Source organism: Sebastes umbrosus, chromosome 23, assembly GCF_015220745.1.
Source record: "Sebastes umbrosus isolate fSebUmb1 chromosome 23, fSebUmb1.pri, whole genome shotgun sequence".
NCBI lineage: Eukaryota > Metazoa > Chordata > Actinopteri > Perciformes > Sebastidae > Sebastes > Sebastes umbrosus.
Window position 1 is genome coordinate 20,215,837 of NC_051291.1, and position 27,320 is coordinate 20,243,156.

The window sequence follows — 27,320 nt, forward strand, 5'->3', positions numbered from 1 at the left end:
CACTTATAAAGCTATTTATATATAGACGAGTATATCTGACTTTTGAGTGTTCCGTTAAATTAATAACTGTTAATTTGTGCATTTACACATCAGGAGTTTTTTCTTTCGCCAGCTGTTCTTCCTACATTTGGCAGCTTCAACTGTGTTATTTTTAGTCTGATTATGTGTTTAATTTTCTTTGTATTTGTCTAATATAGTTTACTCTTTGTAAAATGTGCCGCTCTGCCTGTCTGTCTGCAAGTCTGTAGACTTGTCCACATTAGTGATTGGTCAGATGCTGCAATGCTACCGCCCCGTTCATGTGAACGCGCTCATAACCAGACTGAGAAACCCTGGGTTGATTTACCGAGTTGATAACCACCTTTCGTAGGACCGCTTAGGGTGATCTCGGTTGTTAGGGTTAGTGAAGCCAGATAACGATAAGATACCCTGGGTATGTTGAACTCGCTTCGTAGTACAGGCCTCTGGTTGGTGACCAGCATGAGGAGGAGGTGCCAGGCTGTTGTGGCTGCGTATGAATCTTCCACCGCTACTGAGGCTCCTGACGGTGTATTAAATGAATAAAGTGTAAAATAGCCAATATGTCTTGTTTGTTCCTTGTTACTGATAGAGAGTTCAATCATCCAATCGACCAAACAACTCAAAACAAGAGTCATTACCAACAGGAGAATACACTGTTTACCATTGGCAGAGAATTTTGGCAAATTTTTCTTGGGCGCTACCCACATAATCAGCTGTGCTGCTCATCCCACAAATGCATGATCCTTACAAGTTGGACATCATTGTGAAGGTAAATAAACAGGCTCTCCAACAATGTAAAATGTACCCTCCAGATGCTTTATGAGCTGTCTGTCATCAGACAGGCACAGAAAATTGTGTCAGACCCAACTCACATCTTACATCAGGAGTACCAACTTTTACCTTCCGGCAGGAGATATTGAGTCCCACGGTGCAGATTGAACCGTTACAAACATTCATTCTTGCCGATGTCTATTAAACTCCTCAACAACTCGTAACATAAAGCTATCATAAGGACAGTGCAATATGGTTAGACAGTGCAATATGTTAAATAGGGACAGTGTAATATGTTAAATAGGGACAGTGCAATATGTTAAACAGGGGAAGTGCAATATGTTGCATCTGTGTAATATTGGCAAGACGGTAGACGGTGCAATACCTGCCGTTGTGTGTGTGATAGTTTGTGCCATTATGTACGTGGTCTGTGTATGTGTTGAAACATCTGTTTCTGTGAAACTGTTTCCCTGTCTTGTGTGGAATCGTTTATTATTGTTGTTGATGCTGTTTTAATTTAGTGCTTGTAACTGCAGTTGGACGGAGCCCAGGAAAAATTTCCCCACGGGGACAACAAAAGTATATCTTATTTTATCTTATCTTAAAATACAATGCCAATTTCATTGCAACAACAGAGAAATAATCCACCAAACTCAAGTTTCCAAACTTTTTTTTTCCCGAGTTTATATAAATAATGTTTTAAATATTTGGAGTGGTGTAATAATCTGTCGACGTCATAATCAGTTAAATTACATCAGAATCTCCTTAAAAAATAAAAGCCCGTGATGCTGACTCTTTTATTTTGAAGAGGCCTGTGCCGGATGTGTGTGGAGCATGTTTCCGGTAGCTAACCAGGTGTGTGCTTCGCGGTCGGCTCAGTGTCTCGAGTGTCTCCGGTGTTAACGGACCTGTCAACATGTCTTCAGACCCGTGCTCCTTCTCCTCCGTCACCAGGTGCGTCACCAAGCACCTCAACCTGTCGCTCCGCCTGGACTTCGACCGGCATGTCATCCGGGCCAAGGTGGAGCTCACCGTGGAGGCTCTGGAGGACCGCTTCTCATCTCTGGTAACGTTAACGGACCCGGTGCTCTGCTCCGGTAGCCTCAGAGCTAACGGGTCACTCACTACGGTTTCACACCGTGCTGATGGTCCCTGAAGGGCTCATTAAGTAAAACTGAACTATACATTTCAGGAAGTTTTGGTTCTCACAGCTCAGAACCCGCCCGGCAAAATGTCAAATTATTAAGAAATCTGATATTATGTTGTTTATAGATTTAGAAAAATAAGTTTTCAAATACTTTAGAGGCCACTCTATAACTCGGCTTAATCCGGTTCATCGTGTGTCAGTTAAATTTAATACATTTGAACTATTAAACCTGATCTGTCTTATGAGGTCTTATGAGCATTGTTTATGTTTGGAACTTTAAATTCCTATACTTTTGAATGGAGATTGGCGTGATGCACTTGCAATGTAAGACAAACTGAATTTATTAGGACTAAACCACTTCACACAGTTATGATTTCAGGCTCACATGAGAACTATGAGGACTTTAAACATGCACTATCTGCAAACATCTTGGACTCTAACCACTGGCGCACTTTACACTCACTTTACACTATACATCCTATATACCACTTTATAGACTACACATATGCACATACTACATTTATTTATTGACGGACTGTACACACTATGTTCACCCATTCACTCTGTATCTTTAATATATCTATTATTGTTTTTATAATTGTTGTTTACCTTTACCTCTCCTGTGATTCACTCTGTTTGCTGATGTTGCTGCTTTGACACCTGAATTTCCCTCCGGGGATTAATAAAGGTTCATCTTATTATCTTATCTTATCTTATGATTTAGTTATGTTATAAGTAAGACTGTATTTATTGTTGGACTTTGACTTGAAGGCTGATCCAACAGAACAGGTGTGTTCACCAGTCTATTAGAAATGTGTTGATCATAAATGTCAGATATAAAGTTTTTAAAATCCTTTAAAGGCCGCGCTTTGAATCAGCATAAAGTAATGTCACTGTTTTTATTCATATTTGTACTTGGTTCATTTGTTTTTTCATTCTCTTCAGGCTGGAATCAGCAACAAACAGAAGATAATTCATTCTAGCAGCTAACTGATCAGGCATATTATTCCACTACAACATCTACGTATTCATAAAATGTGTTTTATTAAGTATTTAAGTAGTTTCGAGCAAACAACCTGTAGATTGCTCAGATTTTGAATGGAGTTTGGTGTGACGTGGTTTTAGATTTCAGACAGACTGAAGTTATCGTGGACTTTGGTTTGACGGTCCAGGTGTGAGACAGGCGAGTGCTGACTCAGCAGGTCATTCAGAACCTCATTAATAAAAGTGTTGTTTTATCTGCTGCAGACTTTGGACACCAGAGACCTGCAGGTCGTCTCAGTGAGCGCTAATGGACAAGAGACCCGGTTTACGATGGGCCCTAAACACAGCTTCAAGGGGACTCCGCTGGAAATAACGCTGCCCTTTGACCTCTCCAGGTGACCCCTTCTTCTACTTCCTCATGCAGAGTCTTTTCAAAATAAAACCCCAGTGACGTGCATTTGTTTTGTGGACCAATCAGAGGGCAGCATGTGATCGTGGAGGTGACCTATGAGACGTCTCCGTTGGCGACGGCGCTGCAGTGGCTCAGGCCCGAACAGACCGCCGGCAAGAAACAACCGTACCTGTTCAGCCAGTGTCAGGTGACCCGATCACTATTATTGATCTGTTATTGATTATCGATCTGTTAGGTTCCATGTCCGGTTCCGTGTTCTTCCTTTAGTGACTGTGGTCAGAACATTTTGTCGTAAGTTCAAGTTTCTTCATCACAAACATCCGTCAACCGTCTGTTTGAGGTGACAACACTTTGACTTTGTTCCACTTTTATCAAACTGTCGCCTTTGTTCCTGTTTTAGGCCGCATCCCAAACTACACCTACTACAGTACATACTACTGAGGAACACAGTACATACAGTACATACTACTAAGGAACGCAGTACATGTAGTAATACTATACTACTAGTATAGTATGAGGTTGTACAGTATGAGGTTTAGAATACAGCCAAAGAGTTTCCTCTGAGGTCACGACCTCTGATTCAGATATTTTCCCACTAGATATGTTAAAGGAAAGACAATAATAATAACAATGTTAATGGTATGGTACGAGATGACGTGGTAATTTAACACTTGACTGAAGACAGTAAATCTAATCAATAAAGATGGCTCACGTTGTGTTACAGGCTCATCACTGCAGGAGTATGATTCCCTGTCAGGACAGTCCGTCTGTCAAACACACCTACTACGCTCAGGTAACACACACACACACACACACACACACACACACACACACACCAAACGCAAAGACATTTTCTTTGCGTGGGCGTAATTAACGGCATAAAGCGACAAAGTCGCGACACGAATAAGTGAAAGTGACGTCAGTGATGATGAATCAGAGATGGAGGAGAACCTCATGGTCGCAACAAAATACAGTATCAACATGTAAACATTTATGAATCTGAGTTAACATGCAAGGCTGGAATATGTTAGCGATTGGCATTAGAACTAGCTGTGTATATACTAGTGATGAGAATAAGTACTAGCTGTGTGTATGCTAGCGATCAGCGTTAAAGTTACACAATGTAGATATCTATGTGTATAAACAAGAACGTCAATGCTGTATTTAATTTATATGACGTAATTTTGAGTGTTGATGGAGCAGTTATCATGTTAGCTTAGCATAGCACTGATCCAAACTCCATTCAGAAAACCAGCATTTTAAAAGTTGTCTGCTTGTCGTCTTGGTAACAGACCTGACAAAGCATGAATTCAGACTTTTTACAAATCGCCATCATGATGTCGTTATTTCAGCATCATTCTAAATCACAGCTAAGTCAGGGATAACATACAGCGAGCCAGAAACTCCTTCGTCTGTGTGTTGTCTCTCAGGTGTCGGTGCCTAAAGACCTGGTGGCCGTGATGAGCGCAGTGAGAGACGGACAGGAAGTCGATCCTCAGGACAACAACCGCATCATCTACAGGTTCAGACAGCCGGTCAGTCTGCTCTTCTTCTACTCCTCTTTTAGACCCATTTAGTGTGGATGATGAGGTCATGGTGTTAGCTGGAGGCTAACCAAAGGAAAGACTGGAGGCTAACACTAGCAGTGGGCGAAAGCTACACATCTAAAATGTCATCTTGCTGTGTTGTTGGGTGCCAGACTCCAGATATCACAGACATTAGAGATGACAAACTCAAACATCATGGTTACTAACAGAAAATATTGATCAACATGGTGATAAACAGTGTAAACTGATTAGTCTGATGGGTCAGTGTTTGGTCAGATGATGTTCAGATGAACTGGTGAATAGCAGTTAGCGCTGTTAGCACCGTTAGCTGCTAGCTGCCTTCTCAGCTGTTGCCATTTTGAGCCGTGCGGAGGAAATAGAAATGCTCCCAATCTCATATTTAGCACCTTTTAAAACGTTTTCAGCTTCAGACAAATGATAATCGTAAAATCTGTGAAAAAATTACTCCAACACAAATTCTGACTTTTATTCTGAAAATTATGATTTCAATATTTCCTTTGACTTGAACTTTTTTATATATTTTTTGGAAGAATGTTTTTTGTCCTTCCTATGAAAAAATAGATGAGACCTCTGTAGAATAAATCTGACTATTGTTGATGAACAAATACATTTATATAATTTTAATGGAACGACAACATGTGATGACATCAGAGTTTATTCACTGTTTGACCTCTGACCTTTGTCCTCAGGTGCCCATGCCTTCTTACCTGATAGCCATCGTGGTTGGAGCTCTGGAGAGCAGGTACTCTCTCTCACCTGTTCTCTGATGTCATGTTGTCACCTGCAGCAGGTAAACAGTGTTTCTATGCTCTGATTGGTCGACAGGGAGATCGGGCCGCGGTCCAGGGTTTGGTCGGAGAAAGAGTTTGTGGATAAAGCAGCGTTTGAGTTCTCTGAGGTGAGTCACGACATTTCACCCTCAACCCACTGGTTCCAGTACCACTACTATTGGTAACCACTACTGTCACTACTACTGTCACACCTAACCCTTAACCCACTGGTTTAACTAGATCCAGTCGTAAACCTCGAATGACATACTATACTCTGACTTTTTTCGACATACTATACCATGAGTTTTTGTACTTTTTTCGATATCTTATACTATAACTTTTTTTTCAAAATGCTATACAGTGACTTTTTTTTCGACGTACTATACTTTGAGTTTTTATTTACTTTTTCCGACATATACTATGACTTTTTTTTTTTTTTTTTACTTTTTTCAACTTTCTACACTGACTTTTTATTTATATTCACCATACTGTATATACTATGACTTTTTATTTATATTCAACATACTGTATATACTATGACTTTTTTTTCGACATACTATATTTTTTCGACTGACTTTTTTGTTAACTTTTTCAACATACTATATATATGACTGTTTTTCGACATACTATACTATGGTTGCGTTTCGAATTTTGCGTCCTTTTTGCTTAGGAAGGTTCCTAACGGAGTGAAATGACCCGGAAGTACCTCAGTAGCAGCCGTGACAAGAGCTGTTCGAATTCACCAAATGCTGAGAAAGGATCTTCAATGATTCCTTTATTATCTCCTTTAGCAGAGGATACACTGGACCATCCTTTACCAAAGGAAAAGAGAGAATAATATCCCACAATTCCTTGCGGCCGCAGCATTTAATGCGACGCACCATTCGGCCGTTCATAATAACAAACTATATGCTTATCTTGCATATTATTTTCATACCCTCATACACTAATTTGGATTCATGTTTAATATGAGTGGACAGTGACAACCATTTAGTTTCACTTTATTTTTAATTAATTATTTATTTGGAACATGTAACAAATACCTCAGTAAATAACAAAACAAGAATAACTAATAAAATGAACAGTAAACAATCAATTAACAAATAATCAACATAAATAAATATTACACGTCCCAAAAGAAGTAGGAAGAAGTATATGGTCCTACACCTTCTCCATAACTCCAACAATTAACTCAATATTTATCATATATTTCTTTGTTTATTTCAATTCCAACCCTGGTAATGAAGTGATGTTTTTCGCCGGTTGTCCACGTTAGGTCAGATGACCCTTTATTATATGTTGATAAAGTGTTCCAGCAGCAGGAGGACCTGTGGTATCTCTTTCACACACACACACCGCGGGTGAAGGAGCCTGTCATTGAAAGACGTATTTAAAACGCACAGAGGGAGCAGCACCTTTTGTAGTCCATATTCAGAACATTGTAGTTTCACCACTTTTTACGACATACTGTACAATGACTTTTTTAAAAACGTCAGTATAGTATGTCGAAAAAAAGTCATACTAGCATGTCGGAAAAAAAGTTATAGTATGTCAAAAAAAGTAAAAAAAAAAGTCATTGTATAGTACAATCGGAAAAAAAAGTCATAGTATATCATGTTGAATTTTTTTTTTTTAAATCATAGTATAGCATGTCGAAAAAAGTAAAAAAAAAAGTCATAGTATAGCATGTTGTAATATAGCATGTCGTAATATAGCATGTCAAATAAAAAGACATAGTATAGCATGTTGACATTCTTTAAAAAAGTCATATATAGTATGTCGCAAAAAAGTAAAAAAAAGTCCTGGTATAGCATGTCGTAAAAAACGTCCTAGTATAGTATGTTGAAAAAATAAAAAAGTCATAGTATAGCATGTCGAAAAAATTTCATAGTATAGCATGTCGATTTTTAAAAAAAAAAAGTCATAGTATAGCATGTCGTAAAAAGTAAAAAAAAAAAAAGTCATAGTATAGCATGTTGTAATATAGCATGTTGTAATATAGCATGTCGTAATATAGCATGTCGTAATATAGCATGTCGTAAAAAGTAAAAAAAGTCATAGTATAGCATGTTGAAAAAAGTCATATTATAGCATGTCGAAATTGTTTTTAAAAAGTCATGGTATAGTATGTCGCGAAAAAAAAAGTATAGCATGTCGGAAAAAGTACAAAAAAAAAGTCATAGTAGATGTAGAAAAATTCGTCATAGTATAGCACGTCGGAAGAAAGACAGTATAGTGTGTCGAAAAAAAGTCATAGTATAGCATGTCGGAAAAAGTTAGAGTAGTACCTCATAACACAGTCATAGTATAGTACATACATTGAGACATACTCACGTTGACATTAACTCATTCATGTTCCTGGATCAGACAGAGACCATGTTGAAGACCGCTGAGGACCTGGCAGGACCGTATGTCTGGGGTCAGTACGACATCCTGGTTCTTCCTCCATCGTTCCCCTACGGAGGCATGGAGAACCCCTGTCTGACCTTCGCCACGCCCACCCTGCTGGTACATATATCTATATAAATAAATATATACATATTAATTAATAAAGTCCTCACACGTCACCTGAGTAACGGCGTCTGTCTCTTTACAGGCAGGAGACAAATCTCTGTCCAATGTGAGTATGAGATACTAGTCTGTAGGAAACTCCGCTCCCCTGTTCAGCTTCACGTGTTCACAAGTTCTTCTTCCTGTCAGGTGATCGCTCATGAGATCTCCCACAGCTGGACCGGTAACCTGGTGACCAACAAGACCTGGGAACACTTCTGGTAAACAAACACCATGAACACAGGATTCATTCAAACACAACAATCGGAGGATTCAGGCTTCAAAATACTGAATCATATTAATAAAATAAAATGAATATAATTAAATGTTACTCCAGTAACAGAGGATGTCAAACAGATAAATGTTCCTTCTTTAACAGTATGAAGTAGATCTGTACAAGACATTTTCTGTTAACTGTTAATTAATCAATAAGGGTGGGTCACACGGTGTACCTGGAGAGGAATAATCAATAATCACGTTGTGTTCAGGCTGAACGAGGGTCACACGGTGTACCTGGAGAGAATGATCGGCAGATCTCTGGAAAGCGAGCAGTTCAGACAGTTTAAAGCCATGGGGGGCTGGAAGGAGCTGCAGGAGTCGGTGAGGACCTGGACCTGGTCTTGGACCTGGTCTATATGTACTGTATGTTGAGCCTCAGCAGATTGTTTCTCACCTGTGTGCGTCATCACTCAGGTGAACACCTTCGGAGCCAACAGCCCTCTGACCAACCTGGTCCCCAGCCTGCAGGACGTGGACCCCGACGACGCCTTCTCCTCGGTGCCCTACGAGAAAGGCTTCGCTCTGCTGTACCACCTGGAGGAGCTGATGGGGGGGCCAGGTAAGACCTGGACACACCTGGACACATCACAGAGTGGTCCTGGTCCTGAAGGTACTCATTCACCTGTCGGTTCTTCTTCTTCAGAGGTGTTCATGGGCTTCGTGAAGTCGTACATCCAGCTGTTTGCCTACGGCAGCGTCACCACGGACGAGTGGAAGAACTACCTGTTCACCTACTTCAAGGACAAGGTGAGGCACACCTGGACCAGGAAGTCCACCAAGACCTCTAGAGTCTGGATTGTCGACCTGAATGTGGTGTCTTTGTCTCTCAGGTGGACATCCTGAACAAGATGGACTGGAACGCCTGGATGTTCACACCTGGGATGCCTCCAGTCAAACCTCAGTGAGTGGACCCTGTCAGACCCCCATCAGGTCCTCCAGTCCCTCTCTAGACCTGATCTGTTTGTTCATGGTTGTGTTTCAGGTACGACACCACGCTGGCAGACGCCTGCATCGCTCTGTGCCAGAGGTGGATCAAGGTAAGACCTGGGCCCCACATAGACCTGTTTTTATAGTTGTTCAGAGTCAAACCTCCGTCTTGTGCCCCCCTTCAGGCCAAAGACCAGGACCTAAGCAGCTTTAAAGAGTCCGATGTGAAGACGCTGTCGTCCCACCAGCTCATCGAGTTCCTGGCCCTCCTGCTTCAAGAGGTAAACCTCTTCAGTCCACTTCACTGACAGTCCAGTTCATAGAAAGTCCACTACACTTAAAATCAACTTCACTTCACCTCAGTCCACTTCAGTTGACTTGTTTGTCCTTCAGGATCCTCTTCCTCTGACTCATGTGAAGAAGATGCAGCAGGTTTATGATCTCAACGCCAGTATGAACTCAGAGATCCGCTTCAGGTAAGAGTCCTGGATCAGGTCCTTCGTTTGAAACTCTGCCTCCTCCCTGGAAGCCTCCTGATGATTGGCTGTTCTCCCTCCAGGTGGCTGAGGTTGTGCGTCCGGTCCAAGTGGGAGGAAGCGGTTCCGATGGCGTTGAAGATGGCGACGGAGCAGGGCAGGCTGAAGTTCACCAGACCGCTCTTCAGGTATTTATTTATTTATTTATTTATTTATTTATTTATTAGGTGGTTTTATATTCTAGTCTGGACCAGTTGAGATGAGACTGATGGGTACCTGCTCTTCTTCTTTAGTATTAGTATCAGTATTAGTCTAGACCAGTGTTGGACTGACTCTGTTTTCGTTCTTCTTCAGAGAGGTCTTCAACTTTGAGAAGTATCGTGACGAGGCGGTTCGAGTGTTTCTGGCTAACAAAGGTGCGATGCACCCAGTTACCTCCGGACTGGTCGCCAAAGCCCTGAAGGTGGATGCCACCAACGCCACCAGTCTGTAACACCAGAAACCAGTATGGAACCAGTATTAAACCACAATGCCAGTATCAATCAGAACTCTTTTTATTTGATTCAGTTTGTTCTGTCTATCTGTTTACAGAGACTGAAAACAATAAAATGTGTCTAAAGTAAAAACTCTGCTGCCTTCTGTCTCATTATTATTATAATAATAATAATATATTCATTATAACACTTAAATATCAGACCTATCAAACCCACAAAGGCCAGCTAACCAAAGGCTAACCCAGTAGCACAAAGGCTAACCCAGTAGCAAAAAGACTAACCCAGTAGCACAAAGGCTAACCCAGTAGCAAAAAGACTAACCCAGTAGAACAGAGACTAACCCAGTAGCACAAAGACTAACCCAGTAGAACAAAGACTAACCCAGTAGCACAAAGACTAACCCAGTAGAACAAAGGCTAACCCAGTAGCACAAAGACTAACCCAGTAGAACAAAGACTAACCCAGTAGCACAAAGACTAACCCAGTAGAACAAAGGCTAACCCAGTAGCACAAAGGCTAACTCAGTAGCACAAAGACTAGCCCACTAGCACAAAGGCTAGCCCAGTAGAACAAAGACTAACCCAGTAGCACAAAGGCTAACCCAGTAGCACAAAGACTAGCCCAGTAGCACAAAGGCTAACCCAGTAGAAAAAAAGACTAGCCCAGTAGCACAAAGGCTAGCCCAGTAGAACAAAGACTAGCCCAGTAGCACAAAGACTAACCCAGTAGCACAAAGGCTAACCCAGTAGAACAAAGACTAACCCAGTAGAACAAAGACTAGCCCAGTAGCACAAAGGCTAACCCAGTATACTGACCCAGTAGAACAAAGGTTAACCCAGTAGCACAAAAGCTAACCCAGTAGAACAAAGGCTAACCCAGTAGCACAAAGGCTAACCCAGTAGCACAAAGGCTGACCTAACCCAGTAGCACAAAGACTAACACAGTAGCACAAAGACTAACCCAGTAGAACAAAGGCTAACCCAGTAGCACAAAGGCTAACCCAGTAGCACAAAGGCTGACCTAACCCAGTAGCACAAAGACTAACACAGTAGCACAAAGACTAACCCAGTAGGACAAAGACTAACCTAGTAGCACAAAGACTAACCCAGTAGCACAAAGATTAACCCAGTAGGACAAAGACTAACCCAGTAGCACAAAGACTAACACAGTAGCACAAAGACTAACCCAGTAGCACAAAGACTAACCCAGTAGCACAAAGATTAACCCAGTAGGACACAGACTAACCCAGTAGCACAAAGATTAACCCAGTAGCACAAAGGCTAACCCAGTAGCACAAAGGCTGACCTTAACCCAGTAGCACAAAGACTAACACAGTAGCACAAAGACTAACCCGGCAGCACAAAGACTAACCCAGTAGCACAAAGGCTAACGCAGTAGCACAAAGGCTAACCAAGTAGCACAAGTCTAACCCAGTAGCACAAGTCTAACCCAGTAGAACAAAGACTAACCCAGTAGAACAAAGACTAACCCAGTAGAACAAAGGCTAACCCATTAGCACAAAGGCTAATCCAGTAGCACAAAGGCTAACCTAACCTAGTAGCACAGAGACTAACCCAGAAGGACAAAGACTAACCCAGTAGCACAAAGGCTAACCCAACCCAGTAGCACAAAGACTACAGCCACTACAGATAACCAGCAGATAAACAGCAGATTAGGGATGTATTGGTTCAGGTAAAAAATCTGAACTGTTCAGTTCGCTAGTAACGGTTCGGGTCTTGGATGAATTGTTCGGTTCATTTGAAATAAGTTATGAGGCCGATTGTGTATTTTTTTCTTTTATTGTCACACTAGAAATCAAGACCTATGGAAGGAGGCTGGGACACGGGTGGACATGGGTCTTGAGGTACGGGGTATAACACATGCGCGGTGTAACTGAAGCTGCAGTCGTGCGTTGCTATTGGCTCAATTTTGGCGAGTGCAGACCAGATTTTACTGCGCAGGTGTTGTACCCCAAAGATATGATGCGTTGATGAAGTGTGACCCAGCCTACTTCACGGATGAAGTGCAGAGTGCGGCTGTCAGTCAGTTTAGGAAATGGCGAGTGAACACGATAAAGCACAGTTAGAGGATCCACCAGCATCATTTCGCTCTGCTGTAGGAGAGTATTACGGATTTAGTGTTACCATGAAAATGATGGAAAAATGTGGTGGATAAAACAGCGACTGTGTAAGCACTGTGCAACACGTGTGGTTTATGCAAGCGGCAACATTCCAATATGATGAACCATTTATGAAGCCATCACTCCGGTGTGGCCGTCGATAGCGCAAAGAGAAGAGTCGGGTAGGAAGGAGCAACTCCTTCCCGCAGCATTTAAACAGCCTGTACATACAGATTCAGACAGGGCAAAAAACACAACTACAGCATTGGGGAGGTTTATAGTGAAAGATATGCAGCCTTATGCAGTCGTGGAGGACGCTGGAATTCAGCATATGATTAACGTAACGTTACTTGAGCCACGCTATACACTTAAGCAACACAGTAATTCCAGCAGCACAATCCCTGTAATGTCTTTTATATTTATTATTTTTAAATAACACAATGGCACAGAAATCCAACCGTATTCCTCCAAATACTGCACTTTTTGAGGGGAAAAAACTAATCTTTCAATTAAGAGCTGATAATCAGGGAACTGAGACATATGTTAAACTGTTGTTGTTGTTGTTTTTTAGTATAGTTCTGGTTGAGCTTATGCTTCAATTTATTTTGATGGCCTTAGTCTATAATTACATCATATTTATATGAAAAAAACAAAGCTGCATTTTTTGTTTGCACTAATTACTGTAGAAGACCTATTCTTTCAATTAAGATTTGTCAATGAAGAAGTGTTTATGTTACTTATGTAAGCCATACTTTTGTTAAGGCATTTGCCAACTTATTTTTGCCAAATAAATGAAAAGCATGTTGAAATCAGAACATGACCTCCTCGCTGTACCATAAATGTACCGTACTGAACTGAAAACAGTGATATGAACCGAATCGAGAATTTTGTGAACCGTTCCACCCCTACAGCAGATAACCAGCCGATAACCAGCCGATAAACAACAGATAAACAACAGATAAACAACAGATAAACAACAGATAGCCTGTGTGTTGAACTCTTTTCATAGTAACCTAATGTAACCAAGTCTAAATATGCCTCCAACAATAACTAGAAAAAATAAATCTCAAGGTCTGGGATTAACACAGTTAATCCTAAAGTGATATCCTGGTTCGAGGATAGAGACAATGTATTTACACTGAATATCTAATTGGTCTTTGGCTGTAGATAATGATTGACTTCACAGACACACAATAACTCTTTTTCTGTACCAATATTATTGAAACTTTCAACAATCGACTCACACATTAACTCAGAATGAAAAAAAAATAACAAATGAATAAATAAAATTAAAATAAAAAATCTGGCCAGAAAATGTGTACGTTTTGCTGCAGCTTTAGCCTCTTAATTTAGTTGTGCACAACTACAGTCCTTATTTTAGCTTAGTCCAAAAGTCATTTTAGAGGTGGTCTTCCCAATTCCAAATGATGGAAAGATCTTACTGGTGTAATAGTAGGAATGAAAGCCAAGTCCTGCTCAGGCCTGGAGTCCAGAATCCAGATCCGCAATCCATCAGCCACGGTCGTTCCTCGCTTTGCAAATCTATGTAGAGTGGAAACACACCACTCCTCCTTCACACCACCAGAGGCCTGTACTACGAAGCGAGTTCAACATACCCAGGGTATGTTCTTGTTATCTGGCTTCACTAACCCTAACAAACGAGATCTCGCTAAACTGTACTACAAAGCTGGTTATCAACTCGGTAAATCAACTCAGGGTTTTCCGATCTCATTATGAACGCGTTCACATGAACGAGGAGGAGTTTGCAGCATCTGACCAATCACAGACATGAACAAGACTACAGACAGACAGAGAGACACATTTAACAAAGAGTAAACTATATTAGACAAATACGAAGAAATTAAACACTCAATCCAGGCTAAAAGTAACACAGTTGAAGCTGCCAAATGCAGGAAGGACAGCTGGTAAAAGAAAAAACTCCGGATGTGCGAATGCGTAAATTAACAGACTTATTAATTTAACGGAACACTCAAAAGTAAAGCATACTTGTCTAAATATAAATAGCGTTTACGAGAATAATAGATGAATGGATTACACGTCTTTTTACCCTACGAGAATTGATGGGCATCTATGATTATTTAAACCTCCTTTCACATGCTTCCCGTCTCCTCCCTCTACAGCAAGCAGCGAAAGACAACACACCGCGCTGCGCAGCTGCCACCTAGAGGTCATTACCACCAAGCGTTTGCCAACTGCTGCAAAATGTTGAAAACAAATGACTCCAATAAAACAAAGTGGTTTAGCCTGGTCTATCTGTGTCTGAAACTTAAAGTCAAGTGAGCTTGAATAATTATGCTACATGTCACATTATGATAATTATGATTATAATGATAATGTTGATGAAAATGTTGGGTGGGTTACACTTACAGGACTGAAACCGGAAGGACTGACACTTATTTTACCTTCTGAATTGTTTATGCTAATCGCTAACGCTAACACTTAGCTAGTCTACCGGTATGCTAATGAGTAGCTAATAACGCTAACCACGCAGTTTACCGCGCAGTGACTCCGCCCACACCTGACGAAGACGTCGGTTACGTTCGAGGAGACGTCGAGCGTAATATAACCTTCGGTCGTGTGGTCTAGAAAGGAACCATGTGAAACTCTCGCGAGATTGTTGAGGTTGTAATTCAATAGCTAAGGTTCGGATAGTCTCGCGAGAGTTTTTGCAGATCTCAGATCACAATTTGCAGGTTACCTTCTAGACACGACCAGCTTCTTCAATGATCTGCAGAAATATTATATATTTAGACAGAAATATTATATATTTAGACAGAAATATTATATATTTAGACAGAAATATCATAAATTTGGAGAGAAATCTAAAGTGATACCAGGTGAGAGATACTGTGAAGTACTAAACTGTTTTATTTTAATTCTTTAGTATAACTACATTAAATTCAGCTGCATCCTTATTTCTTTATAAATACATTTAATTAATTCATGCTGCAGTGTTCATAATGTACTGTTGATGTTTGTTGAGTAGGACTAAAATCACTGCACATTAATATTACAATTAAAACCATACTGCTCATATATATATATACATATATATATATACATATACATATACATATATATACATACATATATATATATATATACATATTTACATACATACATATATGAATTTATATACATATATACATACATATATATACACATATATACATACATACATATATATACATATATACATTTACATACATACATACATATATACATACAACATATATACATACATATATACATACATACATATATACATATATATACGTACATATACACATATATATGCATATATAAATATATGTGTGGGTATACGTATGTGTATATATATGTATGTATATGAATATATGTATGTAAATGTATATGTGTCTATATGTGTATATATAAACACATATAGACACATATATACATACATATATATATATACACATGTATAGTCCCTGACGTGGAGGGAACATCTAGAGAACAAGTGTGATCCTGATTGGACACAAACAACCACAGTAATCAGAGGTAAATCAATCATTTATCAGAGAAGAAGAAGAAGTGATGTCAGAAGGCTGTTTGTTATCAGTACATAGTTACATCATCAGTCACATGACCAATAATCAGTTATTGATCAGATGGCAGACAGGTTACATCATCAGTCACATGGCCAATAATAATCAGTTATTGATCAGATGGCAGAGAGGTTACATCATCAGTCACATGACCAATAATCATCAGTTATTGATCAGATGGCAGACAGGTTACATCATCAGTCACATGACCAATAATCATCAGTTATTGATCAGATGGCAGACAGGTTACATCATCAGTCACATGACCAATAATCATCAGTTATTGATCAGATGGCAGACAGGTTACATCATCAGTCACATGACCAATAATCATCAGTTATTGATCAGATGGCAGACAGGTTACATCATCAGTCACATGACCAATAATCATCAGTTATTGATCAGATGGCAGACAGGTTACATCATCAGTCACATGACCAACAATCATCAGTTATTGATCAGATGGCAGACAGGTTACATCATCAGTCACATGACCAATAATCATCAGTTATTGATCAGATGGCAGACAGGTTACATCATCAGTCACATGACCAATAATCATCAGTTATTGATCAGATGGCAGACAGGTTACATCATCAGTCACATGACCAATAATCATCAGTTATTGATCAGATGGCAAACAGGTGGAGATGAAAAAAGGCAGACAGGTGAAGTCTGGTGTTGGCACAATAATCAATATGTCTGAATAACTTTAACACTGAAAACCGAGTTATTTCAATAAATATCAATATCACCATCAGAGGAGCAGCAGCAGTTATAACAGTTAACACACAGCATGGTTAACCAGGTCAAGTAGTTCATGTAACTAGTTCAAGTTACTAACTAGTGTTCCTGTGTGCAGAAACACGTCTGTTCTTCACTTCACTGACTACGTTTACATGCACTAAATATTACAGTTTTATGTCCTTATTCTGAAAAAGTTGATATTCCTATTAATCTGTCTAATGAAAAATTAATATTCCACTAATATTCCTGTTCACACTAGCTAGTTAGATAGTTAGCTATCTATCACCAAATTGCTATTTATAAATAGTTATATAGCCTCTAGCTAGCTAGATAGGTAGTTATCTATCACCAAATTGCTAGCTATAAATAGCAATGAATTCTAACTGTGACGTAATCTGGTCCGACCCGGCAGATTGGAGGAAGAAGAAGAAGAAGAAGAAGAGGAGGAGTTGGTGTGGACTCCACAGATCATCTCCTCTCTAACCCAGATCTCCTCTCAGATCTGGGTTAGCTGAATCTATTTACATTTGGTTTGGGTCGAGTCCACTTCAGATCAGGTCCAGAATTCTGTTTTCATATCAACCTTTGCATTGATGAGGTCATGCCTGTGGTTATTATGACATCACTGCAGACCAGTTCAGACCAGTTTGGGTCTTGCAGAGACCCTTCCAGGTTCAGGTCCAGCTGAGTCCCAGTCCTCGGGTCATCATGACCTCCTCCAGATCCTGGTCTTCCTGTCGTTCCTGCAGTCTTTGTTCCTCCAGCAGAGCCACCAGAGAGTCTCTCTGCTCCACCACGTCCAGCATCTCCTCCAGGATCAGACGCTCCTCCAGCAGCTCCCAGTCCTGCTTCAGGTGGTCTGCACCATCACATAAACACAGGATTAATATTCACTAAATATTAAATATAATCATGTCTGCACCATCACATAAACACAGGGTTAATATTCACTAAATATTAAATATGATCATGTCTGCACCATCACATAAACACAGGGTTAATATTCAAATCCTGTGTATGTGGGCCGACGAAGGACCGACCATGGGCAGACAACGGACCGACCGTGGGCCGACAACGGGCCAACAATGGACCAACCGTGGGCTGAGAACAGTCCGACAACGGGCCGACCGTGGGCCAACAACGGTCCAACCGGGCCGCTAAAGGCTGAACAGTCTACCTACATGGGGCCGACGGTGAGCCACCGCCCTGCTGATCTGGATTAGCTCGGTACTCTGATGTTTCCATGGTTACGGCATCATATGTTTAAATGATTAACGTCAGAAACAGGAAGTCCTGCTGTGTTTATAGAGTCGGTGTAACGTTACCGTCCACCGCCATCCGCTCTCTGAGCTCCTGCTGCAGGCGACTCTGTCGGTCCTCCAACTCCAACTCTCGTGCACTGAAACACAGCAGAGACCAGAGTCTGAAACAGGATCCACACAGTCCTGATTCATCCTTAACCACATCCTGGAGGATTTGGTAAACCTGAACCTGCTGAATGAACCACATTCTGGATGATCTGATAAACCTGAACCTGCTGAATGAACCACATCCTGGAGGATCTGGTAAACCTGAACCTGCTGAATGAACCACATTCTGGAGGATCTGGTAAACCTGAACCTGCTGAATGAACCACATTCTGGAGAATCTGGTAAGCCTGAACCTGCTGAATGGACCACATCCTGGAGGATCTGGTAAACCCGAACCTGCTGAATGAACCACATTCTGGAGGATCTGGTAAACCTGAACCTGCTGCTAGACTTAAAGATCAGATACTCACAATATCATGAGTTCAGATTCGTATCGGACCAGAGAGTTCTTCTGCTGGACCAACTGGAACCACTGCTGCATAAGAGCCGGATTATCCAGTTTACCTAGTCCTACAGAGACAGAGAGACAGACCGGTTGGACTACTAAAGGCTGGATACTTCAGTATACTTCAGTATACTTCAGTATACCGTAGTACACTATTTTGTATGATATGTAGATCACAAGGCGAACTAACCTTCCAGGTGAAGCTCGATATCCTGCTGGTTGTCGGTGGAGTCCCCCCAATAATCTGAAACGGACAGAAACACAGGTGAGACAGGGTGAAGGCGGGGTACACCCTGGACAGGTCGCCAGACTATCACAGGGCTGACATATAGAGACAGACAACCATTCACACTCATGACATTTAGAATCAACAATTAACCTAACCTGCATGTCTTTGGACTGTGGGAGAAAACCGGAGAACCCGGAGTAAACCCACGCTAACCTGCATGTGTTTGGACTGTGGGATGTAGCTGGAGAACCCAGAGAAACCCATGCTAACCTGCATGTGTTTGGACTGTGAGAGGAAACCGGAGAACCAGGAGAAACCCCCGCTAACACGGAGAGAACATGCTAACCACTGCACCACTGTGCCGCCCTTATACTATATAGTTTATATACTATAATGTATGTGTACTGTTTGTACCTGCTTCTCCTCTCAGAGCTTTCTCCACCATCACTCCTCTCTCCTCCAGCTGTCTCTGTCTCTCCTCCACCTGCTGAAGCTGCATCTGGATCATCTGAAACAAGATTTACCTACATTACTGGACCTGGTCTTTAACCCCGACTGTCTCTGGATCATCTGAAACACAAACTTGGACCTGGTCTTCAACCCTGACTGTCTCTGTCCTCAGGTGGACTTACCTGGGCTTTGTGGAGTCTCTTCAGCTGTTCCTGTTTGGCTTTTCTTCGAGCAGCTCTCTGAACTCGTCGGGTGATTTTTGCATCCAGGTCTTCATCTTCATCCTCTTGTCTACTATGGAACATGGTCTCCTTCACACTTAGGCTAGACGGCTCCTTCGGCTGGACCAGGGCCCCCACCACCTCTGTGGGACACGAGGACTGGCTGTCAGAGTCCTGGAGGGGGACTCTGTCCTTCAGAGAGCGTCTCTGAAACAACACAAACAACAGTGTTAGTACATTACAGAGAGTCTGCCAGGACCCCCATAGAGGACTAGACTCCAACCAGAAACCAGACTGATGAGGACTCGGGTCTGTACCTTGATGGCGTACGCTCGTTTAAAAGCCAAAGCATGAGGAATGTACGCCGGCTTAGAGATAGGAAGCACAAAACAATCAAACAAAACAGAGTGAGGTCATAACAAACACTGGACTCAAACAGGTCTGTGGTTTCCAAGTCTTCAAGGACACGTCCATGTCCAGTCAGGTGTCATAAGTCTAAGTCAAGTCTCAAGTAAGTCAAGACGAGTGTGAAGTCAGTCAAGACTAGTCCAGGTCAATTGAGTCAAGTGTAAGTCAAGTCTCAAGTAAGTCAAAACAGCGCTAAGCAACTTGAGACTTGTACGTTGTGTCCAGACTCACGTCCATCCCAAGTCCCTCAAAACAAGTCCAAGTCAAGTCTTAAATGGCTGAAACAAATCTCAAGTCAGTCGGGACAAACCTGAAATCACTTGAGAGAAATTAGACGTCAGTTGAGATGAGTCAGTTGACAAAGACATTCAATTGGTCTCTATTTGGCTAACAAAACACTCTCAGAACCACCACAGAACCTAAACTACCAACAACCCAAAACACTGATTTCCTACAGAACCTGAATCTAACACAGCTGATACCTCCTGGTTCTCCTCCTCCTCTTTTATTGAGACTCTCTGAATTTTAGACGTGAGGTCGGACAAGTCCAGACGCAGCTACAAACACCAGAACAAGACAGTTAACCAGAGGACCTCTACAGGGGACTAGATCCAGAACTCAACTGGATCTTGGTAAATACTTCTAGAGCAGTGGGTGGGATTATCTGGCTCAGATCAGCTCTGTTGATGACACAAAGCTGGGCTTACACCATACGATTTTAAACTGTTCCTGGCCCGAATTGCGAGCCGCACGACTCATTTTAGAATCGGACCGAAATTTCAGCTTCATCGGGCGTCGTTTGCCGTGCAGTGTACAGGGGGGGCCGTGGACCGATTAACTCCTCCTAACTCCTAGCTTGTCCAGAGACTGACAAGCTAGCTAGCTAAGGCCTGCTCTCCTCCTCGTGAAGTAGTCTCCTAACGGCGAGGAGCGAGGCAGAGGGACCGTGACCCAGCGCTGTCCACTGTTGGGCTCATTTTCTGTAGCATGGTGGAATTAGCAAGGTAGCTAGCTAACTTGCCAGTCGCTAAATGGGTAAAATTTAACAACTTAATGCTTCATCCAAACACTCTTGTCACAGCGTAGGAAAGCACAGAGCTATCGCCAGATGAGGGACAACTTTGTTCACCTCATTTTCTGTGTCGCATGACAGCAAGCTTAGCTAGCTAAGTAGCCAGTCGTCCGACCAACGGCAGCTCTGTAAAGATAAATTGAGTGCGTATAAATCTTTGGATCCCTATAGTGGCAGTAGGCAGTAACATTTTTGGCATCATTGGGCAAAAATTCCATAATAACCTTTCAGCATATTGTAATTCAAGTGTTCTGAGAGATAACTAGACTTCTGCTCCTCCTCATGGCTCTGTTTTCAGGCTTTAGAACATCTAGCCTGTGACGGGAGACTTTGACCAATCACAGGTCATTTCACTGAGAGAGCGTTCCTACTGGCTGTGCGCCGGTCATGTGACCGGAACTCGGCGTTCCTTCACCAGATTTCACAATGGCGTCACAAACGTTCTCATTTTACAGCTAAACCGTGCACTACAAGATGATTCTGACAACATTTGAGGAGACAAATAGGCATTAACGTAACAGAATATTGATTCATATGTGATCAGCGCTGCCTAGTTTGATTGTTTGGTCGGAGTTCGAGAGTGATTGACAGCCGGCTCTCATAAACAGCAGATGGACAGAAGAACTCAGATCAGCTCTTACTGCTTGTTTTCCTCCGGTATGTGAAATCTTGCAGATGCCGTTAGGAGCAGCAGAGGACACCAGAGGACACAGAGGAACATGAATTTTTTCAGGTTACCTGTTTCATGTACTACTGTCACAATATAGCGACCGTTTTATAAAAATATTTTTTTTTCATATTTGAACCAATCTCACCTACTTCAGCTTTAACTATCCTTCAGTAAAGTCATTCAAAGAAAAGAGAGTTGTACAATATCACCGAAGCGTTTCAGAGATGGAGAGACAAGGTTGCTAATAGTTTAGCCTACTGCTAACAGCAGCCAACGGCTCACGGCTGCAGTTAGCAGAAGGCTAAATATTAGCAATATTTACTCTCCATCTCTGAAACGTTTCTCTGATATTGTAGCTCGCTAGAGCCTTGAATCACAGTTTGTCATCTCAAATGTCCGTGATATCTGGATTCTGGCACCCAACAACACAGCAAGAGGACATTTTAGATGTGTAACTTTAGCCCACTGCTAGTGTTAGCCTCCAGTCTTTCCTTTGTTTAGCCTCCAGCTAACACCGTGACCTCATCATGGCATCATCACTAACAGGGTCTATACTGGGAAACTATGACACATGTTGTGAGTTTGATCCAGTGTCTTTGTACTTGTGGTACGAGATAATAACTACTGGACCTCCTGACGTGTCTGACCTTTAGCAACATGTGTAAATGTGACGTAGCGTGGTGATGATGTCATTGATGGCGGTGCGTTTGTGTCTTACGTTGTTTCTGGGTTTCAGTGAACATCTCTGGAGCAGAGCAGACGAGACCAGGTCAGACTCTTCTGTCACACCTGAACATAGCAACACAGGAAGTACAATTATGACCTCATCACTGTGACCTCACTGTCTGTATGTGTTTCTGTGTGATGTCATCACCTGTAGCTCTCCTCTGAATGGCTGCGTCTGGAGGTAATGTCCTGCTCTTCTTCTTCTTCTTCTTCTTCCTGTTTGCAGTGAACACCGTCCTCCACAGGGCTCTGGCCCCGCCCCCTTCCACCTCCACCTGTCTGGTGGGCGGAGCCTGTCTGAGGAGAGACTGACCCCCATCCTGCAGAGGTGGGAGGAAGACTCCAGCAGGGAGGCTGTGGGCTCCTCTAGGGCCCCTCCCCCTCCTTACTCCCTCAGACTCTGCCCTCTGGTCCTCTGGCCCCTGCCCTCTGTCCTGCAGGAGGAGGGGCTTCTTCAGCTCAGGGCTGATGTCATCAAACGAGCCCCGCCCTCCAGCAGGGTGTCTCTTAGCAGCTGTTTCCATGACGACGACAGGTTTGAGCTGCGTGGGCAGAGCTGCATCTCCGTCCTCATCGGGGGCGGAGTCAGCCGTGCTGACGAAGGAGGCGGTGGAGGGCGTGTTGGCGGTGGGCGGAGTCTCAGCTGGACATATGGAGGAGGCGACGCAGGACAGCGAGGTGGAGGCGGAGTCAGGTACGTCACGGTGTGTGATGTCATTTCCTACTGCTGAGGAGACGAGAGAAGAAAACTCCTCCTCTGAGGGGAGAGAGGGAGGAAACAGTGTCAGGAGTACACAGTAAAAAGTACAACACAGTACACAATACACAGTATAAAGTACACAGTATAAAGTACACAGTACTGGATGATTTCTGGTGGAAGAAGTATTTAGATGATAGTAAAAATTGTTGGGGTCTCCAGAAGGGACTTTTTAGACTGGATGCTACATTTCCCGTAATGCACTTAGATAGTGTTTTTCATTAGAGTAAACAGACATGTATTCACAGACACAGACTGTACGTTAGTCATTTTTACCAGAGTTCACAGTAAAAAATCTAACGTTTAGTGTTGGTGTTATTCTGTTACTTTGACCATCAGAATGAAAGAAAACAAACATATTAAACAAACAGCTGATAAGCAGCTGATTAAAACAACATCCATGTTGTTAAAATGGTCACATGACACCATAGACAGCAGCTTCAGACTGTGTTAATACAGTGACGTTTAGCCAGAATTGATGGTTTTATGAATGCAGTTTGGTTGGTTTGGATTCTACCTGTTTCCTCCTCTAACAGGAGCCACAGGCCCGAATGTCGCTCCATCTCCCACGGAGAGTACTCGCCCTCTACCAACACAACACACATATACATATATATATAATTTATATATATATATATATATATACACAACACATATACAGTACACAACACATCCATCTCCCACGGAGAGTACTCGCCCTCTACCAACACAACAACACAACATCACTAGACAACACATATCTATATATCTATATCTTTATATCTCTCTCTCTCTATATATATATACACACAGTATATGTATAAATAAATATATATATATATATATACAGTATATGTATACATATATACTGTATATCTATAGATATACTGTATATCAATCTAGATCTATATCTAGATAGATATATAGATATACTGTATATACACAACACAAGAAGCAGAGGATTCAAACTACAGACTCAAGAGGAAACAGTAACACACCCTGAGACTCACCGTCACTGGACTCCACCTCACTGACTCCCACCTCTTCATCACACTCCTCCTCGTCGTCTATCAGGTTGAGCTGTTGCTGCAGAGTTTCCCTCCATGAAGCTCTGGCCTCCTCTGAAGTCACACGATGTCGACCCCTGCCTTCCTCTTCTTCCTCCTCCTCCTCCTCCTCCTCATCCTCCTCCTCTTCCTCCTCATCTTCCTCCTCCTCCTCCTCCTCCTCCTCCTCCTCATCTTCCTCCTCCTCTTTCTGTTCCTCATCCTCCTCTTCCTCCATCTCCAACTCTGAACTGTAGACAAACACCAGTTGTTTCACAGTGAGGAGACCACAGATGTATGGAAGACCAATACTGCAAGCAATATATATGGATGACAAGTTATTAAATACTAAATAATATTAGATACAAGATTAGAGACTCAGACCTGGATAGTTTTGGTATAATAAGGACCCCGTAGAGACTCAGACCTGGATAGTTTAGGTATAATAAGGACCCCGTAGAGACTCAGACCTGGATAGTTTTGATATAATAAGAACCCCGTAGAGACTTAGACATGGATAGTTTTGGTACAATAAGGACCCCGTAGAGACTCAGACCTGGATAGTTTTGGTATAATAAGGACCCCGTAGAGACTCAGACCTGGATAGTTTTGGTATAACAAGGACCCCGTAGAGACTCAGACCGGGATAATTTTGGTATAACAAGGACCCCGTAGAGACTAAGACCTGGATAGTTTTGGTATAACAAGAACCCCGTAGAGACTCAGACCTGGATAGTTTTGGTACAATAAGGACCCCGTAGCGACTCAGACCTGGATAGTTTTGGTATAATAAGGACCCCGTAGCGACTCAGACCTGGATAGTTTAGGTATAACAAGGACCCCGTAGAGACTCAGACCGGGATAGTTTTGGTATAACAAGGACCCCGTAGAGACTAAGACCTGGATAGTTTTGGTATAACAAGGACCCCGTAGAGACTCAGACCTGGATAGTTTTGGTACAATAAGGACCCCGTAGAGACTCAGACCTGGATAGTTTTGGTATAACAAGGACCCCGTAGAGACTCAGACCTGGATAGTTTTGGTATAATAAGGACCCCATAGAGACTCAGACCTGGATAGTTTTGGTACAATAAGGACCCCGTAGAGACTCAGACCTGGATAGTTTAGGTATAACAAGGACCCCGTAGAGACTCAGACCGGGATAGTTTTGGTACAATAAGGACCCCGTAGAGACTCAGACCTGGATAGTTTTGGTATAATAAGGACCCCGTAGAGACTCAGACCTGGATAGTTTTGGTATGATAAGGACCCCGTAGAGACTCAGACCTGGATAGTTTTGGTATAATAAGGACCCCGTAGAGACTCAGACCTGGATAGTTTTGGTACAATAAGGACCCCGTAGAGACTCAGACCTGGATCTGTGGTGGACGTTCTGGTCCAGGCTCATGTTGAACCGGTTCAGCGTCTCCTCAGAGACCTCCTCGGGCTCCTCCTGCAGCTCCGCCTCCATCTTCGTCGAGCTTCGGCGGTAGTTTTCCAGCTCGATCCTCTCTGGCGTCGCCACCGCCGTCGTTACAGAAACCACTGCCAACACGCCAACACAGCCACACACACACACAGACACACACAGAAACACACACACACTAAAGCCACAGTGATTCCAGTTTAAGGAGCGTGCTCAGTTTGAACAGGTGTGAACAGGTATGAAAGGATGACGCAGGTGAACTGAGCTCACCTGAGGAGCGCCGACGCTCAGCGGAGATCACCAAGTCTGAGCCCAGAGACCCCTGTGGAGAAAACAAACACACTGATTATTAATATTGTATCAAGTTATTGATCATTTTAAATATAAAGCTGAACTCAGAGACGCCTGTGGAGAAAACAAACACACTGATTATTAATATTATATCAAGTTATTGATCATTGTAATATAAAGCTGAACTCAGAGACGTCTGTGGAGAAATCAAACACACCAGTTCTAACATCATTTTAGATATAAAGCTGAGTTAGTCATTGATTTGAATATGTGAACCTTTATTAGTCAGAAGGTTTGCTTACGGTTGACGTGCGGTGAGATGATGGCGGTCGGTTCCTCGCCGTCGGAGCGCTCCCACGAGAGTCGCAGTGCTGCAGACAGTAGAACCTCCCTGAGACCACAGAAAAAGAAACAACATCAGAACAGATCTGTGAACGCTGAACTTCATCCTGGTCTTATACCGACGGTCAAACTGACTCCCGCCTCGCTCTTCAAACGCTGGTCATGTGACTGCTGCGCTCTGATTGGCTACTGAGAGAGTTCACCAAAAAAACAAGATGAGCTTTGTGTAGAAATGTAGTGTGGTTGAGCTGTAATAAACACACTCGCACACACAAACACACAAACACACGCACACACACAAATGGGAGTTTTAGTAACGAGTGACCTCCGTGACCCTTTACACCCCCCATAAGATACACACACACACTGACAGTAACATACACACACCGAAAGGAACACACACAAAACACACACACACTGACAGTAACACACACATAACACACACAAACTGACAGTAACACACACACACACACAGATAAATAACCAGAGATGTGTGGAGGCGACGCTCAAGGCTATACACACACACACACACACACACTCACACACTCACACACTCACACACACACACACACACACACACACACACACACAGAATGATCCTCTGATTTACAGACGTCTCTTTATACGTCCATGGACACAGACGTATACATGTGTATAAATGCACAAATTACTGCATCAATGTGGTGTGGCATGGAGGCAGTCAGCCTTTGGCACTGCTGAGGAGTTATTGAAGCCCAGGTTGCTTTGATAGCGGCTTTCAGCTCATCTGTATTGTTGGGTTGGATGTTTCTCATTTTCCTCTTGACAATACCCCGTAGATTCTCTATGGGGTTCAGGTCAGGCAAGTTGGCTGGCCAATCAAGCACAGTAATATCATGGTCAGCAAACCAGTTAGCAGTAGTTTTGGCACTGTGGGCAGGTGCTAAGTCCTGCTGTAATAGGAAATCGGCATCTCCATAAAGCTTGTCAGCAGACAAAAGCATGAAGTGCTCTAAAATGTCCTGGTAGACGGCTGCGGTGACGTTGGACTTGATAA

General features: G+C 42.4%; 2 protein-coding genes across 11 annotated transcripts in view; one reads left to right on the forward strand and one right to left on the reverse strand.

Moving 5' to 3' along the window:
• The first annotated feature begins 1,626 nt into the window (after positions 1–1,626).
• On the forward strand, positions 1,627–10,531 carry lta4h (leukotriene A4 hydrolase). Its single transcript, XM_037759879.1, has 19 exons — positions 1,627–1,858; positions 3,188–3,318; positions 3,402–3,522; positions 4,060–4,128; positions 4,766–4,870; positions 5,593–5,645; positions 5,729–5,801; positions 8,041–8,181; positions 8,270–8,293; positions 8,374–8,444; positions 8,712–8,823; positions 8,917–9,061; positions 9,146–9,249; positions 9,333–9,403; positions 9,485–9,539; positions 9,615–9,710; positions 9,823–9,905; positions 9,989–10,093; positions 10,260–10,531. Exons 1-19 carry the CDS (start codon positions 1,709–1,711, stop codon positions 10,396–10,398), a joined length of 1,848 nt encoding a protein of 615 aa, XP_037615807.1. The 5' UTR covers positions 1,627–1,708; the 3' UTR covers positions 10,399–10,531.
• Positions 10,532–16,052: 5,521 nt separating this feature from the next.
• Positions 16,053–27,320, reverse strand: part of mical3b (microtubule associated monooxygenase, calponin and LIM domain containing 3b) — a 28,661-nt gene continuing 17,393 nt past the window's right edge. For 6 of the 10 annotated variants that reach the window (XM_037759871.1, XM_037759870.1, XM_037759868.1 and 3 more), the window contains 14 exons: positions 26,245–26,333; positions 25,922–25,973; positions 25,599–25,770; positions 24,178–24,476; positions 23,718–23,786; positions 22,592–23,200; positions 22,436–22,506; positions 19,885–19,935; positions 19,529–19,774; positions 19,311–19,404; positions 18,858–18,911; positions 18,633–18,732; positions 18,178–18,251; positions 16,053–17,711 (listed from right to left, as the gene is read on the reverse strand). In XM_037759871.1, coding sequence (XP_037615799.1) covers positions 17,527–17,711; positions 18,178–18,251; positions 18,633–18,732; positions 18,858–18,911; positions 19,311–19,404; positions 19,529–19,774; positions 19,885–19,935; positions 22,436–22,506; positions 22,592–23,200; positions 23,718–23,786; positions 24,178–24,476; positions 25,599–25,770; positions 25,922–25,973; positions 26,245–26,333 — 2,165 coding nt within the window. In that variant the 3' untranslated portion in view covers positions 16,053–17,526. Of the gene's footprint in view, positions 17,712–18,177; positions 18,252–18,632; positions 18,733–18,857; positions 18,912–19,310; positions 19,405–19,528; positions 19,775–19,884; positions 19,936–22,435; positions 22,507–22,591; positions 23,201–23,717; positions 23,787–24,177; positions 24,477–25,598; positions 25,830–25,921; positions 25,974–26,244; positions 26,334–27,320 lie in introns of those variants that run through there. The other 4 variants (XM_037759873.1, XM_037759876.1, XM_037759874.1 and 1 more) reach the window with 4 other exon arrangements.